The 20,506-nt window shown below is 42.1% G+C and overlaps 1 protein-coding gene across 4 annotated transcripts in view; it reads right to left on the bottom strand.

Annotated features, from left to right (window-relative positions):
* COL11A1 (collagen type XI alpha 1 chain) overlaps window positions 1-20,506 on the bottom strand; it is a 253,111-nt gene that overhangs the window by 11,513 nt on the left and 221,092 nt on the right. For all 4 annotated transcript variants that reach the window (XM_083620394.1, XM_083620396.1, XM_083620393.1 and 1 more), the window contains 9 exons: window positions 9,777-9,830; window positions 8,509-8,616; window positions 8,361-8,414; window positions 5,469-5,522; window positions 5,178-5,285; window positions 4,041-4,094; window positions 3,894-3,929; window positions 3,729-3,782; window positions 2,077-2,326 (listed from right to left, as the gene is read on the bottom strand). In XM_083620394.1, the coding sequence (XP_083476520.1) occupies window positions 2,077-2,326; window positions 3,729-3,782; window positions 3,894-3,929; window positions 4,041-4,094; window positions 5,178-5,285; window positions 5,469-5,522; window positions 8,361-8,414; window positions 8,509-8,616; window positions 9,777-9,830 (772 nt within the window). The remainder of the gene's footprint in view (window positions 1-2,076; window positions 2,327-3,728; window positions 3,783-3,893; window positions 3,930-4,040; window positions 4,095-5,177; window positions 5,286-5,468; window positions 5,523-8,360; window positions 8,415-8,508; window positions 8,617-9,776; window positions 9,831-20,506) is intronic.

Below are 20,506 nucleotides of genomic sequence, written 5' to 3'. Positions count from 1 at the left end.
TTTGTGTGGTGATTATTATGAACTGCCGGCTCTGTTCACCTTATGCAGCTTCTCATAAGACCTGCTTAATTCCTCCTCAAGACCACATCTCTTTTTTCTTTGCAATGAAACGAACATGTTCTATACAGTAACTAAAATATACTTGATAAAAGGGGGGAAACATCACATGATAAAAGGAATATGAAAGCAGAAAGGCAGCGTGAATGCTAGTCTCTTCATTTAAGCCTTGCCATAGGGTTAAAGAAAATTCCAGCTAAGACAGAGAATTATAAATCAGATTCCTCTTGAACAACATGGCCTGTTTTCTATTGCTCTACAACCTACTGCAGCCGAACGTAGTAAATATTAGTGATATAAATGCTATTTAAATGAAAGTACTGTATATATTTGCTGTTTAATGTGGGGCTGTCGTTGGGTCTGGAAGCTTCAGCTATAGCTGGTGCAGAAATCTGAGGCTGGACTGGTGATGGGAACAGACTACTGCCAGCACATTTTACTGCTGTTAGAGACCTGCACTGGCTTCCAATCTGCTTCTTGGACCAGGTTCAAAGCCTTGAACAACTTGGGCTCAGGATATCTTAAAGACTGCCTTGCCTGACTGTCCCACCTCAATCACAGAGATGATCTGGGGGAGAACCATGATTTGGTCCCTCATAAACCAGAAGTATGATTCATGTCAAGAAGGAAACATACAATACCTTCAGTGTAGGAGACCCTACTCTTTGCAATTCCTTCCCACTAGAAATCAGGCAGACACCGTCTCTGCTAAGTTTCAGACCTCAGGTTTAAACAGCATTATTTCAGGAAACCTTTGCATCATGAATGTTGTTCTATGGTTCTACTATGCATTTTAAATTGAGTATGTTTTCTTTTTTCTGTAAGCTGCTTTGGGACATATGCCAAGTCTTCTTATGGTCACTGCCTGACCCCTGCAAGTCAATCCTGGCCCACTCAGCCATTTTTTCTGTTATATTTTATTACATTTTCACATATACACTCCAATACAGAATAATTTCTTTTCTTCTGTTGACTTCCCACCCCATTTTCCATGGTGTTTTCATTTCTCCCCCTTTGCCGCACCCTATCTTCTATCTCTTGGACCATAATAACAATTCAATAATCTCTAATTCCTTCTGTTGCTCATAGTTGAAATCCTGCTTACGAGATCATCATTCTATAGTATTTCTTTAAGTGCCCCCGCCCAAAAAAGACTTCCATTCTCCCACAAAACAATCCTCATTAGGTTTTCTTATTTTGGCTGCTGACTTTGCCAATTGTGCATAGTCCACCATCTTTCTTATCCATTCTTCCCACTCAGCCATTTTAGTGGTTCCAGGGAAATTAGAAGGCTGAGTTTAGGGGGTTGCGCACCCTATTCAGTTTGTTGGGCCCTATTCTTGGGCCCAACAAAACCTTTGCCTCAGCTGAAGCAGGAACAAAGCTGATAATTATTATTCATGTGGTAATTCTCTCATCATCGCCACCACTACCACCAATCTCCCACCATCAATACCACCTTTGGCTGGTCTCGGAAGACCTCTCTGCAGATGTCCCATGATAATGTCTGGACAACCTATGGCAACAATCCCTGCTAAGTACGCAATCCCCTTTCCTCTTCTGAAATTGCTCTTCAGCCATGCTGCCAAGTTTTGGATTCTCCTCCTTTATCACCATTGTGTAGAGTTATAATCCCTGAACACTTGGAGTGTCTGTCTTTGATCATGCTATTTAAAACAAATTGATATTCACAGTACCACGTAGCACTTTTCCTGCACAGTAAAGGTGAATTATTTTTACTTCTTCAGCAAATATTTCATAAGGGGAGATGCCATCCTCCCTCGTCCACCCATAAACAAGCTAACAGCCCCCCGCCCCCGAAACAAAGTTTCTTCAGGTGGTGCTAAAGTACTAAGGGCTTTTTAAAAAAAACCCTGCATGAATGGATTTAATAGGCATTTTATTTAGTTCTTTTTAGAGGCTTTATTAGCCATATAACTAGAATAAATGACCTGACATTATAGTTTAGCAAATCACAACTTCAGCGCATTTGCCTTTTGTCATGTAACATTAACATACCATCTGGGAAGTCTGGGTGACAAAGCTGGAGATCCTTGCATGTTCGGGCTGGATTGTTCTGAGTCCCCATTGGGTATTTCATGTGCTCAATGTCCTGCTTCAGAGAGTTAAGTGAGCCAAAGATCTCCTCCATGCCGTCGGTGTAATCCAAGATGCTGTCAGCTGCATCAGACATCATGGCATCTGAAGATCTTCTGGTCTTTTTGGGTGACTGGATCGGCAAAGGTTGAATCACCTCACCCGGAGGGCCCTGGGGAAAGCAAAAGCAATGACCTTTCTCTGCCATTTTTTTTTTAGAAAGTCACACAAAATTGCGTAAAAAGCCTAAGGGATATTAAGCTATTCACTTGGATTCAGGGGTAAAAACAAAATCCTCTTAAAAGCAAGACTGCAGCATCAAGGTGACAATTGGAAGCCCACACATCACAGAGGATTCCCAGGGGTTCTCTGCAGGGCTTCCCCCTTCTGATTTTTGGCCCTTCAGACTTCCACATTCAGGTGGCAAAAGAAGTACATTTGTCCCATTCAGGGCCATGTTAAGCCTGTGACAGCTAAGGGAAGGGGAAGGCCTCAAAACCTCCACTTTCTCTGTTGGTCAACAGCTTTGCATAGCTGGAGGGTGCAGCTCTGAATGTGGACTCACTCAGAACAGGACCAAGCTACTTTCTGGTGGTTTAGTATTTTTCTTGTTATTAAAAAATAAATAAAATGCTTTGGCTTATTTCCGAGCTATAATGGCTCACTCATTTATACTTGTGACCCACTGAGCTGACTTCAGTTCTATCAGGGAAAAAGGTGGAATAAAAAATAATATAGGAGGAGGAGGAGGAAGAGGAGAAGGAAAGCCCAACAGCTACATATTGTGGCCTGGCAACTCCCTTGTATTTGCAGAGACAGACAGACAGACAGGAGTTTTACTGAGCCACTGTTTGGCTTCCATAGCTAATACTTATGATTATTAAAATTATTATAACTGACAGCTGAGTTGCATTTGGTCTGTGTCACACATTAGGCCCATAGACAAAGAGCTGATGAGGGTAATTGCTGTTTTGTATTTACAAACAAGTTGCACTTAAAAATCAGGCCAGAGTCAATGCTGTGTATCAGAAAATCAGTGCGTTCTTTATTTCACACCAATTTGATAACTTAGCCTGATATTACTGCTGCAGCATTTGACTATGAAATATGTGCTTCAAGTAGGCCTGATCAAATATTCATACACGGAAATGTGGACATTGACAGATTACCTATTAGTGTAACTTATAAAAGCCAATTTAAATGTTGGGTTTAAAATGTCAATAATTGCAAAGAGGGAGAGAGAGAAATCTTACGAGACTGCAAGCTCTGCATGAAACTCTTGCCAATCCCTGCTATTTGATGTGTATCTAGTGTTCCCTGATTAAGCAAGTAAAATTTTCCACCCAGGCAATCCTAAAAATAAACAATAAATTTTGGTGACCTGTACTAATCAGGGAAATTTTCACCATTTCACTATTTTTTCCCATAAGTTGTTTACTGTTTTGCTAGTTGTAGAAAGCGGCAAGGAGCTATAGATACACAGAACATGAATCCTCATCAAGAGGATGTGGTTTTCAGCCAATAACTAGCATAACACTTGCAAAATTCATTGGGTAAGTATCCATTTTACTTACAGGAGGTCCAGGAGGTCCAGGTAAACCGCCATCACCCTTCTGACCACCAGGACCCTATGAAGGAGTACAAGGGACACCGTATTAGTGGTCATTTTGTAACCAACTGGAACAAATAACAATCAGCAATGGAAAAAGAAAGATGAATTTGAGAACAAAGTGACTTACTGTTGAACCTTTAGAGCCTTTGGGTCCTTGGGGTCCCTAAAAGAAAAAAGAAAAAGGTAGGTATCATTAGACGATGTTGTATTTGCCAAGGTGCAAATGTCAAAACTGATGGGCATGGCAGGAGACATGCTGGATGCGGCTACTTACAGGTAAGCCAGGTGGACCAGGAGGACCAAGTGGGCCAGCAGCACCAGGAATTCCCTTGAAAAAGAAGATGTACAAAGTCAAGTTACTCTAGACACTCTCTGAAAGCTGAGAACCTGACTCTATTGGTGCTAAAAATTACATAGACAGCGAGTTGCAAGTGAAACTGCTGGAGTTCTATCAAGCCAAGAATGCAGGCTTGCTTGCTTGTTTTGTTTTGTTTTGCATACTATGGATGAGAAATATTGAAAAACAGGGTTGTTGTTTTTTTTGTAAATATCAAAAGTATCGTAAGAACTGAGATTTCATTTAACCCACAAATCTCTTAAACAATTTGAAGGGTTGCACAAGAAAGCAAACAGAAATTTGTTGGGTGTCGTTAGCGACATTGTGGCAAATGAGTGGGAAAATAAAGAGAAATCTTCAAAACAAGCATAGGGTTAGGAAAAATTGGTATGTCACACTGATGAATAAGCCAATAGCATTTAATCAGACAGAAATAATTAACACAGGCTCCCAATTACTGGCTTATGGGGATGAGGGATGCCCTTAAATCCACTGTGATGATATGAGATCACTATTACTATTAAGGCTTTAATTTAACAGAAGGTACATTTGCAAACATCTTGTATACTAGTCTTCTGTGTTTTGAGCTCACAGTTTTCTTTTTCTCTCTGTTAGTGTGGTCTTCTACAATTATTTTTGAACTATGTTTTCCAAAGTGTTTTCTTTTTCTTTTCTTTTTTCTTTCTTTCTTTCTTTCTTTTTTTTTTTTTTTGGTAATTGCACAAAAAAGTAGACACAACCCAAAAGGAAATTCTCCCATGCAAGCACTGCTGAAATGAAACAGAGCTGAGCTGCCCCCAGAGTATTTAATTGACATCTTTTAAAAGGAAAATAGCTCAGTAGTAAAATATAGGAGCTCACATTTCCCGGCTTTCCTTATTTAAAGAGTTTCCATTGTCAGAGCAGATTGTGGTTCTGCTATTCATCTGCCCTCATAAATCTAATTTTTTTTCCAGTGCTGAACAGATTTGTTCTATATACCCAGAACTATGCAAGAATATGCTAGTTTGGAGAGAGGCTGGTCAGTTAACAGGAATGAAACCAATAAGAAAAAAGTCTGTGTTTTTTACTAACTCCATCTCCTTTTGCTCCAGTGGCTCCCTGGGGGCCCGGCAGACCCCTGTCACCCTTTTCTCCCTGTTCTCCTGGAGGTCCGATCAGACCAATCAAACCAGGATGCCCCTGGAAAATATCCAAATTAAAGATTGCAGTTAATTTTATATATATATTTTTTAAAAAAACAACTTTAAAAAATGAATGGGCTACATCAAATTTAAAACAAATAAATCACTACATTATGAGAGTTAACGGATGCATCAAGTACTTTTTGTTTGGGTTACATACGAAGGACAAATTTTCACACACCTTTTCACCCTTGGAACCTGGATCTCCTTTCAAGCCAGGCAAGCCAGGTGGACCCTACGGATATCAAGGACAAGCACGTTAAATAGAGGCATGACTTTATTTTGTAATTTTGTGATATTTACCTGAACCACAAAAAGGCCCTATTGTGCAGGCATAATCACATCTTGCAGCATTCAATGGGCAATGTTGGAGCACGCACCGCAGGGCAAAAGGTGACCTTAAGCAAAGTGACCTTACAATGAGCGCAGATCGGAGTAGTTCATTGCACTAATGGCGTACGCCATTTTGAACCCACCTTAAATGACATTTAAAGGTCCCAGTCTGGTTCTGAAGAGACTCACTGATGCACGAACCATTTGAACAAGTTTTCGATGTTCCTGTTTTCTTAGTTTTGCTTTTGGGCAGTTTTACCCACCCACCACCTGAGTGAATGGGGTGCATATTCAATGCTCCTGAACCCTGAGAGCAGCACTCAACATTAGGGGCAGGGACAGGATTTAACCAGTGGCAATAGGGTCTGGGAGGAAAATATGGGAAATCGGCAAAATGTCCAGGATCTCTTGATCGATTTCTGCAAAACAGCTCAACAACCTTTGTGCCCTGAATTTTAGAAATAGAAATTTTAGAAACAAAATCCATGTTATCATCTCTGGCAATGCTGATTGCCTGCCAGGGAAATGGAAGCCAGTTGCAAACACCCTCCCAGGGTCTCCTCCAACAGGTGATCAGCACTGTTGGATGACAGCACTGATCAAATGTTCATCGAGGGGAAAAGAAGGAGACTGTTGAGTGTAACAGTGTGTGTGTGCATCTTGATCCACGACATGGAAGTCTGCATAAGTTTCCTCTAAGGATAGATGGTTTGAGACATTGTGGGACATTGCTTTGTCTGAGAATTTAAACCATCATAAGATGGTTCTAAGAGGGGTTACAAATGAGTCCATTTGGATGTTTTATGGTTTCCATTTATATCTACTATATATTTTGGAAAATGGTTTCTCTGTACATTTGTTTACTACAGGTTTTGCTGCCTCCTGAGATATTGTCACCAAATTCGGCATGAGGGTTCCAGAGGTGGGAGCAGTGGCCATCGATGTTTGGATGCTGCCTGCCATTTTGAATCAAGATGAGGATTGAAAACTGACTTTGATGTGATTTTACCCATGGGGGGGGGGGTGGCATCAGTTCAGACACCTCTCAAGATATCATTCCCAAACTTGCCAGACAGGTTCCCAAGGTGGGGGTGGGGACCTACATTAAGATTTGGTTGCTGGCTGTCATTTTGAATCAAGATGGTGGACCAAAACATGACTTTGGTGTGACTTTACCCAATTTTTGGCATGGCTTCAACTGCCTCTCAAGACGTTCCTGACACGAAAGTTTGCGGGGAGAGGGTGGAGAACAGTCTTTGTTCATGTTTGGTCACCAAGAACCATTTTGATTCAAGAAAGCAGGCTGATGGCAGACTTTGGTGTGACTCCACCCATTTTTTTGGCTAAAGTTTGGCCGACTCTCAAGTTATTGTTGTCAAATTTCCCACAAGGGTTCCCAAGGTGGGGATGGAGGCCTGCCTCAACCTGGACCAAAATATAACTATGGATTGACTTCACCTGATCTTTGATGGGACAGGCCCAAACTCATCATCCATTTAAATACCACAATAGTTTTTGGTTTCTAAACATACCCAGGAAGCCCTAATGCTTTATAAATAAAAACCATGTCCTGCATGTACCCCCAATGACACATGTCTCTATATGGTGAGGTTACCTTATTGATATGTGACTCTAATAATAATAATAATAGCTCAGGGCGGCTAACAAGCAATAATAAAAACAAGTTGAATGAATACAACTTAAAAACAAGATTAAATACAACATTAAGACATTGAGACATTCTAAAATGTCCCTTTAAAGAATCTATTTTATTATGATGTCTGCAAAAATGTATTGAACCTTTTGTTAATTTTATTCCCACCGCACTAACGTGTTCCACACAGCTATTGTTCATTGTTTCACTGCTGTTTGTCTTGCTTGTTGTCTTCGAAAACTTAATAAATGCATCTTAATTTTTTCCTCAGTCTGTAGAAGGAATGCTATTGATATTATTTGTATGGAATAATATTGGGGAAAGCCAAACTCAGGTCTACTAAGCTGCAACCCTAGACACACTTATAAGAATGTACGATAAGGACTCATTGAGCACCTGCTTGTGGAGAACTGAGGGGCTGGGGATAGGGGTCTGAAGTGACTTGGGCTGCAATCATATACAAGCTTACTTGGAAGTAACCCTACTGAATTCAGTGGGACTTACTTTAAAGGAAGCATACATAGGGTTGGGCTCTCAGTGCATTCTGACTGCTGGTTGCCTGCTGGCAGCAGACATCTGTGAAATCACTGTATTGTTAGGAATGGTAAGTGACCCCTTCAACCAAGTTCAGATTGAAAACAGCCCTAACTCTTCATGTGCAAAAACATTATTCAGTGTGTATCTTTTCCATTTCTTCTTTAGGATATCATTAGATGCAGAAAGCCCAGGCAAATACATAATTCATGGACAAAAAGTGAAATAGCGATGGTACATTTTCTTTTTTAAAGGCTTCTGAGATGCAGAACACAATTTTCACCTGCAGCATGTTCTGTCCTCCTACTTTATCTTAGGTTTGGTATTCTCCTCACAGATGCAGTCCATTGGAAATAGCATGGAGTCAGCATCTACGGCAAAGTTCAATCTGAACTTTGAGAGTAACCAAAGTTTAAATTTTTCAGGATGTGTGACAAATCATTAATACTTCTCCCATCGCCGTTTCCAGCTACAAAATCCAGCAGAAATGCCCAACTTGGTCTGTAACAGTTAGCATCCCTAACAGTTAGCCCCATAAGGAAAGGTGCTCACCATGGGACCTGGAGGACCATCTTGACCTGGTGCTCCGGGTAGACCTTGTTCTCCCTATAGGAAAGACAAATTAGAATTTTTTAGGTAAGAGCTAATCATGGAATGCAAGAAGCGAGAGATGCTAACATGTTGCAATCAGTGTACTCACCACGGGGCCAGGAATACCCCGAAGACCTTCTGGGCCAGGTTTCCCTGAAGGGCCTTGAGGTCCAACTGGGCCTGTTTTTCCTGGAGCACCTTCTGAACCAGGTTCCCCCTACAAAACAGGTAAAGTGATGTCAATGGATTGTTTGGCCGTTGCATTTAAAGATGAAAAAACAGAGTGTGAGAAGGGATTGGTCAGCCTGTGTTCTTATGCGTTCAGAGGATCAGGGTACAAAGTACTGGCCCAGTTTCTTTCCATTTTTCTGTCCAAATTCTCTGCCCTGGGTAACCTTGCTTGTCCCAAATGTAACTGGAAGGAAGCCCCATTGTATAAGTTCTCTTTAAACTTCAGAAGAACTGTGACTGGGCAAAACAGGTATTTGAAAACATGTATCTCCTGTGCACACTTTCAATATGTCCATGACTGGCTGTGGTTCAAAGGCATCTAGAGCAGCCTTTCTCAACCTGTGGGTCCCCAGATGTTGTTGAACTACAACTCCCATCACCCCTAGCTCAGGGATGATGGGAGTTGTAGTCCAACAACATCTTGGGACCCACAGGTTGAGAACTGCTGATCTAGAGCCATGCATCTTAAAGTATGGTCCACTTCTCAAACAAAAGGAAGGGCACTGGACATTCTTCCATGGCCCCTCCTCCCCATTCCTCAATTTGTATGCATTTTTAGATCAAAACAAGATGGGTGTGAATATGGAGGATTTCCTGCCAGTTACAATAATCTTTTGGGTTACTGCCTTTGTGGAACTGCTGCAGGAAGGAGCTTTCTTCTCTGTGTTGTGGAGGTGCAGAAATGCTGTGTGTCAGTCCACATAGTCCTGCTCTTCCTATTTTCTTCTAGCATGCCTAGCCCAAGATGTGGGCTAACTGTGAACGCCGCCAGTCAGGTGTCAATCTGTATTTTGTCGCCAGAACCCTGTTTATCATTCGGTAATTGCAAATTCAATTGCAAATACAGTGTGGAACATGGATACAATGTGCGCAGGCTTCTTATCATGTGGCCACTAATAAGGGGCAAACTGACACTGTAACAAGCCTCTGGCTTTATAATTACCAGCTCATCTTTTCATGTGCATTGGCCCCGTGCACAGTTAGAAAAGAAAGTAAGCAAATATCATTTACACTTGACTTAGGATGCTAAGGGGCAGAAGCTAGGAGCATGAAAAGAAAAGGCAATTTCTCTGCAGCTGACACCAACCACAGCATGCAGGAAAAAACAACACACTATTTTTGTAGCATAAAATGCATCAATTTTACCTTTGCTCCTTTTTCACCCTGCCTTCCTTCGGCACCAGCTGCTCCTGGAGGTCCCTGTCACAACAGGATAAAAGTTATGTGTGTAGGATATCTGCCGGCTCACAAACAGAGTTGGTTATAAAACATACATCAAACTGAAGAAAAGTATGAGCAGAAGATTTGTTTAGATTTGGTAAAACACTAGTGAATGATAAAAGTAAGGAAATGAATCAACTGCAAAACTGAGCTGGTCGCTTTGCTAAAAATCCAAATTACAATTGTTGCTGGAAGTTCAAAGGCTCAATAAAATTAGAAATACTTCTCTTTGTACATTTTTTAATAATCCACTTTCCTATAAAACACACAGACCCAAAGTGCTTTACAAGAAAGGTACTGGATAAAATAAGTAGTTGTAGCAGTAGTAAAAAAATAAAATAAGATCTCAAGCTTACACTTCAGTTTAAAGCAACCACAATCAACAAACAGAGGTGGAGGAGCAGATAAAACAAACATAAAATCAGTAATTAAAAACCCCAGACAGCCTACTATGGCTCCCATTGCAGTGGCAAATTAAAATCCTACAAAGGGTTAAGCAAACAGTTAAGTTTTTATTTGATGCTGAAATGCTAGCCATATCAGTGCCAGTCATGCTTCCAGAAGGAGGGCATTCTGTAATCAGGGTGCCACCATGCAGAAGACACTGCCTCATGTCATCACCTGATGTGACCCCATGGACAGCATCCTTCCAGAACTATGAGCCCAGGGAGGCTAACGCTGGGAGAGGCTAACATTTGCTTCAGATAACTGGGTCCCAAGTTGTTTACGGCTAATTAAAGGTTGATACCTGCACTTTAAATCCCACCTAGAAACATATAGGTAGCCAATGGAGATCTTTCAGAAAGAACTGAAGGCAGTTCTTCATTCCAAATTCTATTCTTCCTTCTGAGCAATTGCACAGTGGTAGTGAATGGAGCCTGACGAAGGCTGTGTGATAATTCCTGGTCCACGTTTTTCAGCCTGGGAAATTTGCATGCTGTGCTTTACACACAAATCTCCCAAGGAGGCATTATCTGATTAGATACGAGCCTGTATCTCCTCAGGGAAGCAGCCAACCCTGGGCACATTAGGGCAGCCCACCGCCAACCCCTGGACCTGCTGCCAATCTTTACCATGCTTGCTTGACAGTAAGCAGGAAAGAAAGTGAGAGGCAGAAATATTGCCTGCTCACTTGTCTACTATGTCCCTCTGAGCAGCAATGATAACTTTGGGTGCCTGAATGGAGGGGTGGCTGCAGAGGGAGGAGGAGATGCTTCTGTCAATGCCAAGTTTGGGGAGGTGCAGGTCCCACTGGGGATATTGCCAAAACCTTTGTTGTTCTATCCCACATAGTTAAATTCTAGAAAACCAACACAACCAGTCTTTGTCACCAAAAACATGAAACAGTGCTGGGGTGTCTTAAAGATGAATTGATTGATAACGTTGCAGCATGCATTATTTTATTTTATTTTTTTGCAGGGAACAGCTTGCTCCACACACAATGAATTTAAAATATGTAAAGGGAGTAAGATGATCTCCGCAGCACAAATGAAATGAAAAGCGGCTCTTTCGGAAGGAAGGAGGAAAGAGCCGTTCATCCATCTTCAAATGGAAAATACACGGGAGTGCCATCGCAGCGAATGAGCAAACACATTTAAAATAAGGGACCACTTTTAAGAGTATGACTTTTAGAATGGATGTCCAATAACTGCCTATTCTTATCATGACAATGTCAGCCAGGTCCGGATTTAGGTTTGATGAGGCCCTAAGCTACTGAAGGTAATGGGGCCCTTTATATGTCCAGCTGTCCTTTGTCAACAACAAATTGTCACTGTTTGTTTTTTGTTGTTGAATATATGCTATATGGTAATTTATGGACCTAATAGGTATCTAAAGCCATTTGCACATAACAAAATATGCATTTCATCAAAGTAATTGTTGAACTGAAATAAAATTAAGAAGTATATTAATAGTGAAATACGATAATTATTAAGCTCTAACTGTATGTAGGTTTTATTTGTTTTTTATCTTATATTTTGGAAATATACATCCAGTTTTTTCCCCTTTAATTTTTTTTGGGGCCCCCCAAGAAATTGGCACCCTAAGCTATAGCTTGTTTAGCTTATATGTAAATCCAACACTGATGTCACCGCCGATGCCTGTGTTGAGTTTAATGAGATTTTGCAATCTTTAAAGTCTTCTCCCTTGGATGCACGCCTGCATCTGGACAGCTGGATAGAGCTAGTGGCATTGCAGTTCTTAAAAGACTTCAAAGAGTGGGATTGTTTCATTCCTTCCATGATGCATACACTGTAGTAAAGCTGACGAGTCCAACATCTTATCAATAAGATCACTTTTAATGAGCAGTGGCTGCATCAGGGCCTTTCGTCTTTGATACTCCTGAAAGGTTACATTGAGCAATTGGTGAACAAGGCCATAGGGCATGTGATATGACATCAGCAATAGCCCCTTCTTAAAATTAAACAAATTCTTGTCTGCCATGCTGTATCTAAAGCCTGGTTCACACAAGCAAACATTGGTGTTGTTAATCCCTTGAAATGCAGCCACATGAAAACTGTTCCATGCAACAACAACAATAATAATAATTAATAATAATTTATTATTTATACCCCGCCCATCTGGCTGGGTTTCCCCAGCCACTCTGGGCAGCTTCCAACAACTGTTGATGTGTAACATTTTAATGGTTTCAGCTGCTGCATAAGAAAGGAGCTCCCACACTTCTGCATTTAATGTGTCCATCAATCTGCAGCTGATTTGTATGAACCAGGTGCCTTCATTATCATAGTTTCTATGCTGAATTGATCTAAATGTATTCCCCTTCTGAAATTCAGAATTCCTCCCACTACAAGACATGCTTCACACATTACAGCAGGACAACAGGTCCTCACTTTGACCCTTATTCTCTTGTCAGATTCTCAGATTGCTTTCCACCATCCATAGTCAGGCCTCACGCTACATCAGAAAGGTCTGGTGACCTGCATTGCAAAACTTGCTTAGATCATGTGGAAACTTTCCATGTAAGCCCCACCACAGCAGATGCCAGGATGAAAAGAACCTACATGATCCTAGAGACCTATGTCAGACATTAGTCATGTAATTTGGGAACCATGACCAAGACCTGCATGGGAGAGGCTGCTGGTTTCCCATGTTGCATGTACCTTCATTGGAAAGCTGAGGTTGGCTAAAGATCCTTGGTGTACATCCAGCAGCAAAACCCAGCAAACAAATGAGATACCAATAATCCAGATCTCCTGAGCGTGTGTTTCTCTGTCTGCAGCATGTACTGAGAATGGCTCTATACAAAGTTGCCCATGAAACAGAACCACCACCACCCGACATTGTAGTCAATGGCAGGGCCGTCTTTAGCATATGCGCTGCCGGGGTGCAAAGATCCGCCCAGCACCCCCAAATTTAGTTTAGCCTCCAAATTAACTTTTACTATGCCTTATGTCACTATGTCACATACTTTTACTATGTCTTATGTGCTGGAGGAGACTCTTGAGAGTCCCATGGACTGCAAGAAGATCAAACCTATCCATTCTTAAGGAAATCAGTCCTGAGTGCTCACTGGAAGGACAGATCCTGAAGCTGAGGCTCCAATACTTTGACCACCTCATGAGAAGAGAAGACTCCCTGGAAAAGACCCTGATGTTGGGAAAGATGGAGGGCACAAGGAGAAGGGGACGACAGAGGATGAGATGGTTGGACAGTGTTCTCGAAGCTACCAGCATGAGTTTGACCAAACTGCGGGAGGCAGTGGAAGACAGGAGTGCCTGGCATGCTCTGGTCCATGGGGTCACGAAGAGTCGGACACGACTAAACGACTTAACAACAAAAACAAAAACAACATGTCACTATTATCATTTGATAAATAGCACTCACGCCTGAACAGCTCCAAAAGGAGTTTTCATGTGTGTATTTTGTTTAAAACCAGCTTTTCCAAAGAAGACAAAGAAAACATTGGGAGTCGGTGTAAAGACTCCACGCATGTGCTTACGGTCATAGGGGGGTGTCTGAAAGATGAGATGAGCGGACATTGTGCGCATGCCCCATGGAGGACCTTAAGGTCCATAAATAGCAACACTCTAGGGGTCCCGGGCCCTAAGGAAGTAAGATTAGCCTCAACCAGAGCCAGGGCCTTTTCAACACTGCCTCCGGCCTGGTGGAACGCTCTGTCTCATGAGACCAGGGCCCTACGGGATCTGATTTCTTTCTGCAGGGCCTGTAAGACAGAGTTGTTCTGCCTGGCCTTTGGCTTGGAACCAGCCTGATCCCCTCCCCCTCTTTCCCTTTCCTTCTGTGATGGAACCCCTATTTGGGGACTTCCCTGGCTTTTCTGGCCCACGTAGGACCAGTCTAGATAGTTGGCCTTGGTGAAGATCTGACTTTTTTCTCCCCAGTTTTTGATCTGGGCTTCCACTGAAATGAGGATGCATTTTAGGTAGTATTTTAATCTTGTTTTTAAGTTGTATTTTAATCAATTGTTTTTATACCTGATGTTAGCCGCCCTGAGCCCGGTCTTGGCCGGGGAGGGAGGGGTATAAATAAAATCAAATAATAAATAAATAAATAAATAAATAATGCGTGGGAGAGCTGTCTCAGGCAGCCTTTCATTGTGGGAGCAACCTTATTTATAGAGGAGCTGGGAGGGGCCCTGCGAGTTCTTCTTCCGTAGCCTGTGCATGCTCCCGTCGCTAGAAAGGCGCATTCTCTTTCTGTCTGTCTCTCCCTCTTGCCTGTCACTCCTCCTCCTCCTGGCTTTGGTGAGCGAGACTTTCCAGAGAGCTCTCCCTGCAGCAGCATTAGTAGGCATGCGGTGCAAGATCAGTTGTGTCAAAGGTGCCGCTGACCCCGCTGCCGCAAAGCAGCTCAACACAATACACTTAGGCGGCTTCAGCGGTGGGTGCCTGGTGCCCGCCAGATTTCGATGCCCGGGTGCCCCACACCCCTTGCACCCCCAGGTAAAGACGGCACTGGTCAATGGAGAAGCCTTGGCTCCCCCCAACTCCAGACTCACAATGGGTGATCAGTAGGATTTAATAAGAGGTTAGTAAAAAAATTCCTTTAATGCACTGCCCATTCCATTTGCATTTGCAACAACAGCAACAATGTAAATCTTCCCAAATTGGATTAACCCATATGGGGATAAGCTGGGGGCAATAATAAGGGGACATAGGAGTCAACTCCCAGGGGATGTGGGGGCTTTGACCCCCACAATAAAATATTTGAGGAGGCTGAGCCCCCACAAACTTTGTGGGCATTCCCATTCAAATGTTGTATATACACTGTGTTATGTAATCAATTGCATTGGGCGGGGCCTACCTGGGCCCCCATAATATTTTATTCAAGTTGGCACCCCTGCAAGAGGGAGAACATTTTCTCTTAAGGCTTTGCCATATATTTGGTTACTTAGGCATCTATATTTTAAAAAATGTAAACTTAACAATGTAAAGTGTGACTATGGAAAATGGGAGTGTACAGTATGTGCATCGTGCACATACATGCACACTTGTCAGATGGCTAGCAAGAGGCACCCTCTGTCTTTGTGGTCCTCTGGGAGCAAACCCAGATTTGTTAGTGTGTAACACAGAAACGTTCCCTTTGTTTGAAGGCAATTAATGAGTTCTATTACTACACAGGACCCACTCCGAGCAAGCTTGTAAAATGGTTAAAACCAATTCTCTTCTGGTGGGAGAAGCTGTGAAAGAACTTCATTATAACTAGAAATATGTTTCTTGCATAATCTCGGAATGCAGCTGCAACATTAATTAGCAGAGCTTAAGAACACTGTGATCGCTAAATTATAAGCACAATGAATCGTGATTGCTAAACAAAAGGGGTGCATTCGTTATCAAACAGTGCCAATTCTGCATTGAATGCAAAGTGGGTAAATGAACGGCTCTCGTTAACACCCTGTGATTGCCGGCATTGCACAGATGGTGCTTCTACAAAGAAAAGATGGCTAATTGTTATTTATCTTACTTTCCTCGGCTTGAGTTTTGTAGTATTGCAGGCTTAAAAAAACACAAAAAACTGGCACAAAAGATCTGAGCAACAAGAAGGACACGGAATTAATGTATGTCCTCCACCCCCAGGCTCTGATTTAGCTGCAGTTGAAGCTCACTGGGTCACCCTGGGCTTGTTTCTCCTTCTCTCTCTTTCTCTCTCTCTGAGACAGAGAGAAAAAGGGAGGTGGAGAAACATTAATTCCTTGGAAGTGTGGTGGAATAAAAATGTGATGAAATAAATACATGAATAGAAAACTACAGGCAACTAGTCTGGCATAACAACCAATGTCTTCCAATATGCATTGCCCTTTGCCTCAAAAGATGCATCTGGAAACTCCATGGGGTGTTGCCGTATGAATCCAGATGTGAACGTGCAGTTTTCCCATTGCCAGGGGCTGCTTACACATATGGATCTCTCTTGCTGAGCCCAGCCACTGTTTCATTGCCTATTTATGATTTTATCTTACGCTCTGAAGGGAACGCATTTATCAAATGCAAATAATTCCATGAGTCGGCAAAGTGGCCAAAGAGGCAACTTTTCTCATTCTGCCTGATTGCCGGCAAACGTTGGGTAGCAGTTTATCTTCATCTCATTCCTCAACCTGAAGCCTTCCCTTTGAAAAACATGTTCGAAACGCTATTTGGACTCATCAGTCAGCTGATGGAAAATATGCTTGTTTGTCTTTTAAGCAAAGTGCCATTCATTATTTATCAGGCACATAAACATGACGCGGCCGTTTGTTAGGGTGAAAAACGCAGCCACACCTGTTTGCCATATTACTAGCCTTTTTGTGTAGATATTGCTCAGAGGGGAAGAAAGGAATTCCACCCTCATTTACAAGTTCATGGGGCATCCTGCCGAGAAAGCAAAACGCTTTGCCCATAATGGGAAAACAAAGCCAGCATAAATCATTGTTAGATTTCAGCTCTCGTCCCCTTTTTTAAAAGAATATTGTTTTACATGACATTTAAAGAAGCCTCAGTTACCTGGTCAAGCATTTTACCTTTACAGTGGGAAGGCCCATTCTACATATGGATGTGAATGTCTGGCTAATAATAATAATAATAATAATAATAATAATAAATGTGTCCACCAAGTATAAATGGCCAGCTCCACGTTAAGTGGACCCCTGGCAAAATACTCTCCCTTGGCTCCCACCTAGCCACTGTTTTTTAAAAAAATTCCCACAACATCCCAGAGCTGGACCCTTGTGGTGCTGGGGAAAATTCAAAATGGTGGCTTGTAGCAGGGCAGGGCAGCAGCACTGCTAGGCCTTCATGGGACTCGATATTCCTGATCACATGACAGCTTCTAAGTACCTTCAGCTGGAAGTCTATGAGAAAGTCTGAGAGGAACCTTAGAGGAGCCAACACTGGGGCAGGGCTTCTGTACCCCCAACTCTTCAAACTTTGAATCCTTATTTGTTCAGGCATATAGGGTTTAAGTAACATTAAAATCATGGTAAAAGAATGAGAGGCTCTCCTTCATTAAAAAAACAAAACAAAAAAACTTCATGATCGATAAAAGCTGATTCACATGCTACTTTTTTAGATGGTGAAGTCACCATGAAGTAGTTTTAGCAGATCAATTTTTGCCTGGCAAATAGATTGTGGAAAGGAATCCTCTTACGAGAAGAGCTGGAATTTCACATTGTAGTGCAAAGCACAGATGATTAGCATTTTGGCTAAAACAAGAAGATTCTTGAGCTTGAATTGGGGCATACAACAGGTCAGGTTGGGGATGGTGCTGAAAGCTTTAAGCTAACTGTTTTACAGAGAGAATTTCATGGGGAAAGATACTATTTCCTCACCCCCAGCATTTTTTGTTAGTTGGATAGAAACACTAACAAATTCTTGAAGTTTTGAGGAGACAGAATTTAATTGCCGAATGCAGCACCGTTGATTTAAAGTCTTCCTGGAATGACCAATTGACTGTTGTGGTGGAAGAAGAAACTGATTTGGAAAGACACTCCAGAGTGTGAATGAGAAAAAAAGGAAAGGAGGAGGGCTTCTGCCTGGGAAAATGTGAGGGGTGAAATAAGGTGAGAACACACACCAGAGATGGGAGTGCAAGAGTGAAAGGAGAAAGGGCAAGGGATATGTTAGTCAACATGATTGTGGAGCCCAGGGGGTTTCTGCTTCCAAGCAATGAATCTGCACTCAATCTCCCTGTTACTGAGTAGGTGGAAATATAAATTCATAGTGGCATTGCTTTCCAGAAGGGTTCTGGAGTCACAGCACCATAAGAAAAACCAGCAGTGTTGCTTGTGAAATGTAGCTTGTACCACAGAATTGTCACTGCAGCTTCTAGGAGAAACACGTACTGCTCTTTTGAGAAATGATCCCATCGAAAGTCAAACATTTGTTTTTATGCCACCAGTGTCAACAGGAGAGGTTTACAACACACGCCTAACTGTGTCTAAAGGTAAAGGGACCCCTGACCATTAGGTCTAGTCGCAGACGACTCTGGGGTTGCGGCGCTCATCTCGCTTTATTGGCTGAGGGAGCCGGCATACAGCTTCCGGGTCATGTGGCCAGCATGACTAAGCCGCTTCTGGCGAACCAGAGCAGTGCACGGAAATGCAGTTTAATTTCCCGCTGGAGTGGTACCTATTTATCTACTTGCACTTTGACGTGCTTTCAAACTGCTAGGTTGGCAGGAGCAGGGACTGAGCAACGGGAGCTCACCCCGTTGTGGGGATTCAAACTGCTGACCTTCTGATTGGCAAGTCCAAGGCTCTGTGGTTTAACCCACAGCGCCACCCGCATCCCTTCTAACTGTGTCTACTGAGGCATAAATGCTATTGAACTCTGTGGGGCTTACTACCAGGTAAGTAGAAATGGGGTTGCAGCCTTAGTCAGGGGAAGAGCTCAATGGCAGAACATCTGCTTTGCATGCAGAAGGTCCCAGGTTTAATCCCTGTGCATCTCCAGTTACCACTGAGAAATTCCTCTGAAACTCTGGACAGCTACCAGTTTGTGTAGCTATTGAGCTAGATCATCCACTGGTCTGATTCAGTATGAGGTAGCTTTCTATGCTCCTCAGTTTCCCAGGGATATTGCTAGAGACCATAGCTGAGTGACAGGACAGATGTTTTGCATGGAGAAGATCCAGGTTCCATCTCCAGCACCTGTTCTAAAAAAGAATCTGATAGTAGGTGATAGTGATGACCTTGGTCTTAGAATCTGGAGAGCCACTGATGGTCATACCTTGGTTGTCGAACGGAATCCGTTCCCAAAGCCTGTTTGACTTCTGAAAATGTTCGACAACCAAGGTGTGGCTTCCGATTGGCTGCAGGAGCTTCCTGCACTCAATCAGAAGCCGTGTTGGATGTTCAGGTTCCAAACAACGTTTGCAAACCGGAACACTCACTTCCGAGTTTGTGGCATTCAGGAGCCAAAACGTTCGACTTGCAAGGCATTCAGGATCCAAGGTACGACTGTATATACAAAACTGAGCTTGGTGGATAAACAGTAGACGGACAAATGGTATGAGGCTGCTTTCTATGATTTTAGCATGTTAAGTCCAATTCCACACATAGGCTTATGCTAGTAATTTGTGATGGACCAATGATCTAGGAGTGGGGGGAGGATCAACATTCTTTCATTTCCCAAAGGGTTTCCCAAAAAAGTTTGTTTGGGAAAGTGTGAATTTGGTAGATTCATATTTAATGGAAACGTAAATTTCTTCCTCATCCCTAACCAAGATTAAATGACCATTCTAGATAGCATTTGGACTAGGGATGGGTGGCCACCATCTTGTACTTCACCTGATGGGACAAAATGACCAGGAGTGAGTGAGCTTCCCCAGGCTTGGGGAGCTTATGTCTATGAGATGTAAAGCTCCTTTGCTCCCAAGGATTAGAACTGTCTATTCATTCCCTCCCTTTTTAAAGCCTCTGGGAGGTATTGCACACTTCCTTCAAGTGTGTTGTGCTTGGATGAAACAAAGTTACAATGGGAAACAGCCATTTCCCTCAGCTCTAATAAACTTATTCATTGTTAAATCTTCGACCGAGTCATATCCCACTTCTAGTGGAAAGATTACTAATGCCACAGTAATCGTTTTCAGCATTATAAATGTGCAGTAAGTTGGTGGAACAAATAGATTATTGTGTAAAATAGATAAAACTAATTAAGCATGTCAGCTCACTCAAGCCTATTATATAGAACAGTTTATCTCATTTTGTTAAATAGATTATGGCTTACATTTAATGCTGCTGTATGTTTAAAAAACTGTTAAAAATTCAACTAATTAGTTGAGAAAGAGGGTTTAGATGATCATACATCTGCATAGATTATTGTGTATCTGCAAAGCATCAAAAGACTAATGATAGTAGGATAATTACAGACCTATCAACTTTTTGAAGGTTACTAAAACATTGCTATTTTTTTTTCTGAAGACACTGCTTTTTATTTGGCACTGAACATTATTTTATCTTAAAACGTATTACTTGGGAGTAAGCTTCACTCAATGAATTTAGAACTATAGTGTTTTCTAAGCAACAGAATATAAAGTAGTGCTATGTGGTTGTTTTCTGAGCAAGGCCAAATCGAATTTTTGGCCCAGACAATCAACTTACTTTTTAAAAAAAGAAAAGAAAAGAAAGAGTATTATTATTATTATTATTGGCAGGCATATATGCAGGCTTATGGATAAACGAAACAGGAAAAAAAAATATATTG

This window comes from Podarcis filfolensis, assembly GCF_964270895.1.
Source record: "Podarcis filfolensis genome assembly, chromosome: 6".
Lineage (NCBI taxonomy): Eukaryota > Metazoa > Chordata > Lepidosauria > Squamata > Lacertidae > Podarcis > Podarcis filfolensis.
This window is presented reverse-complemented; position numbering and strand designations above follow the sequence as displayed.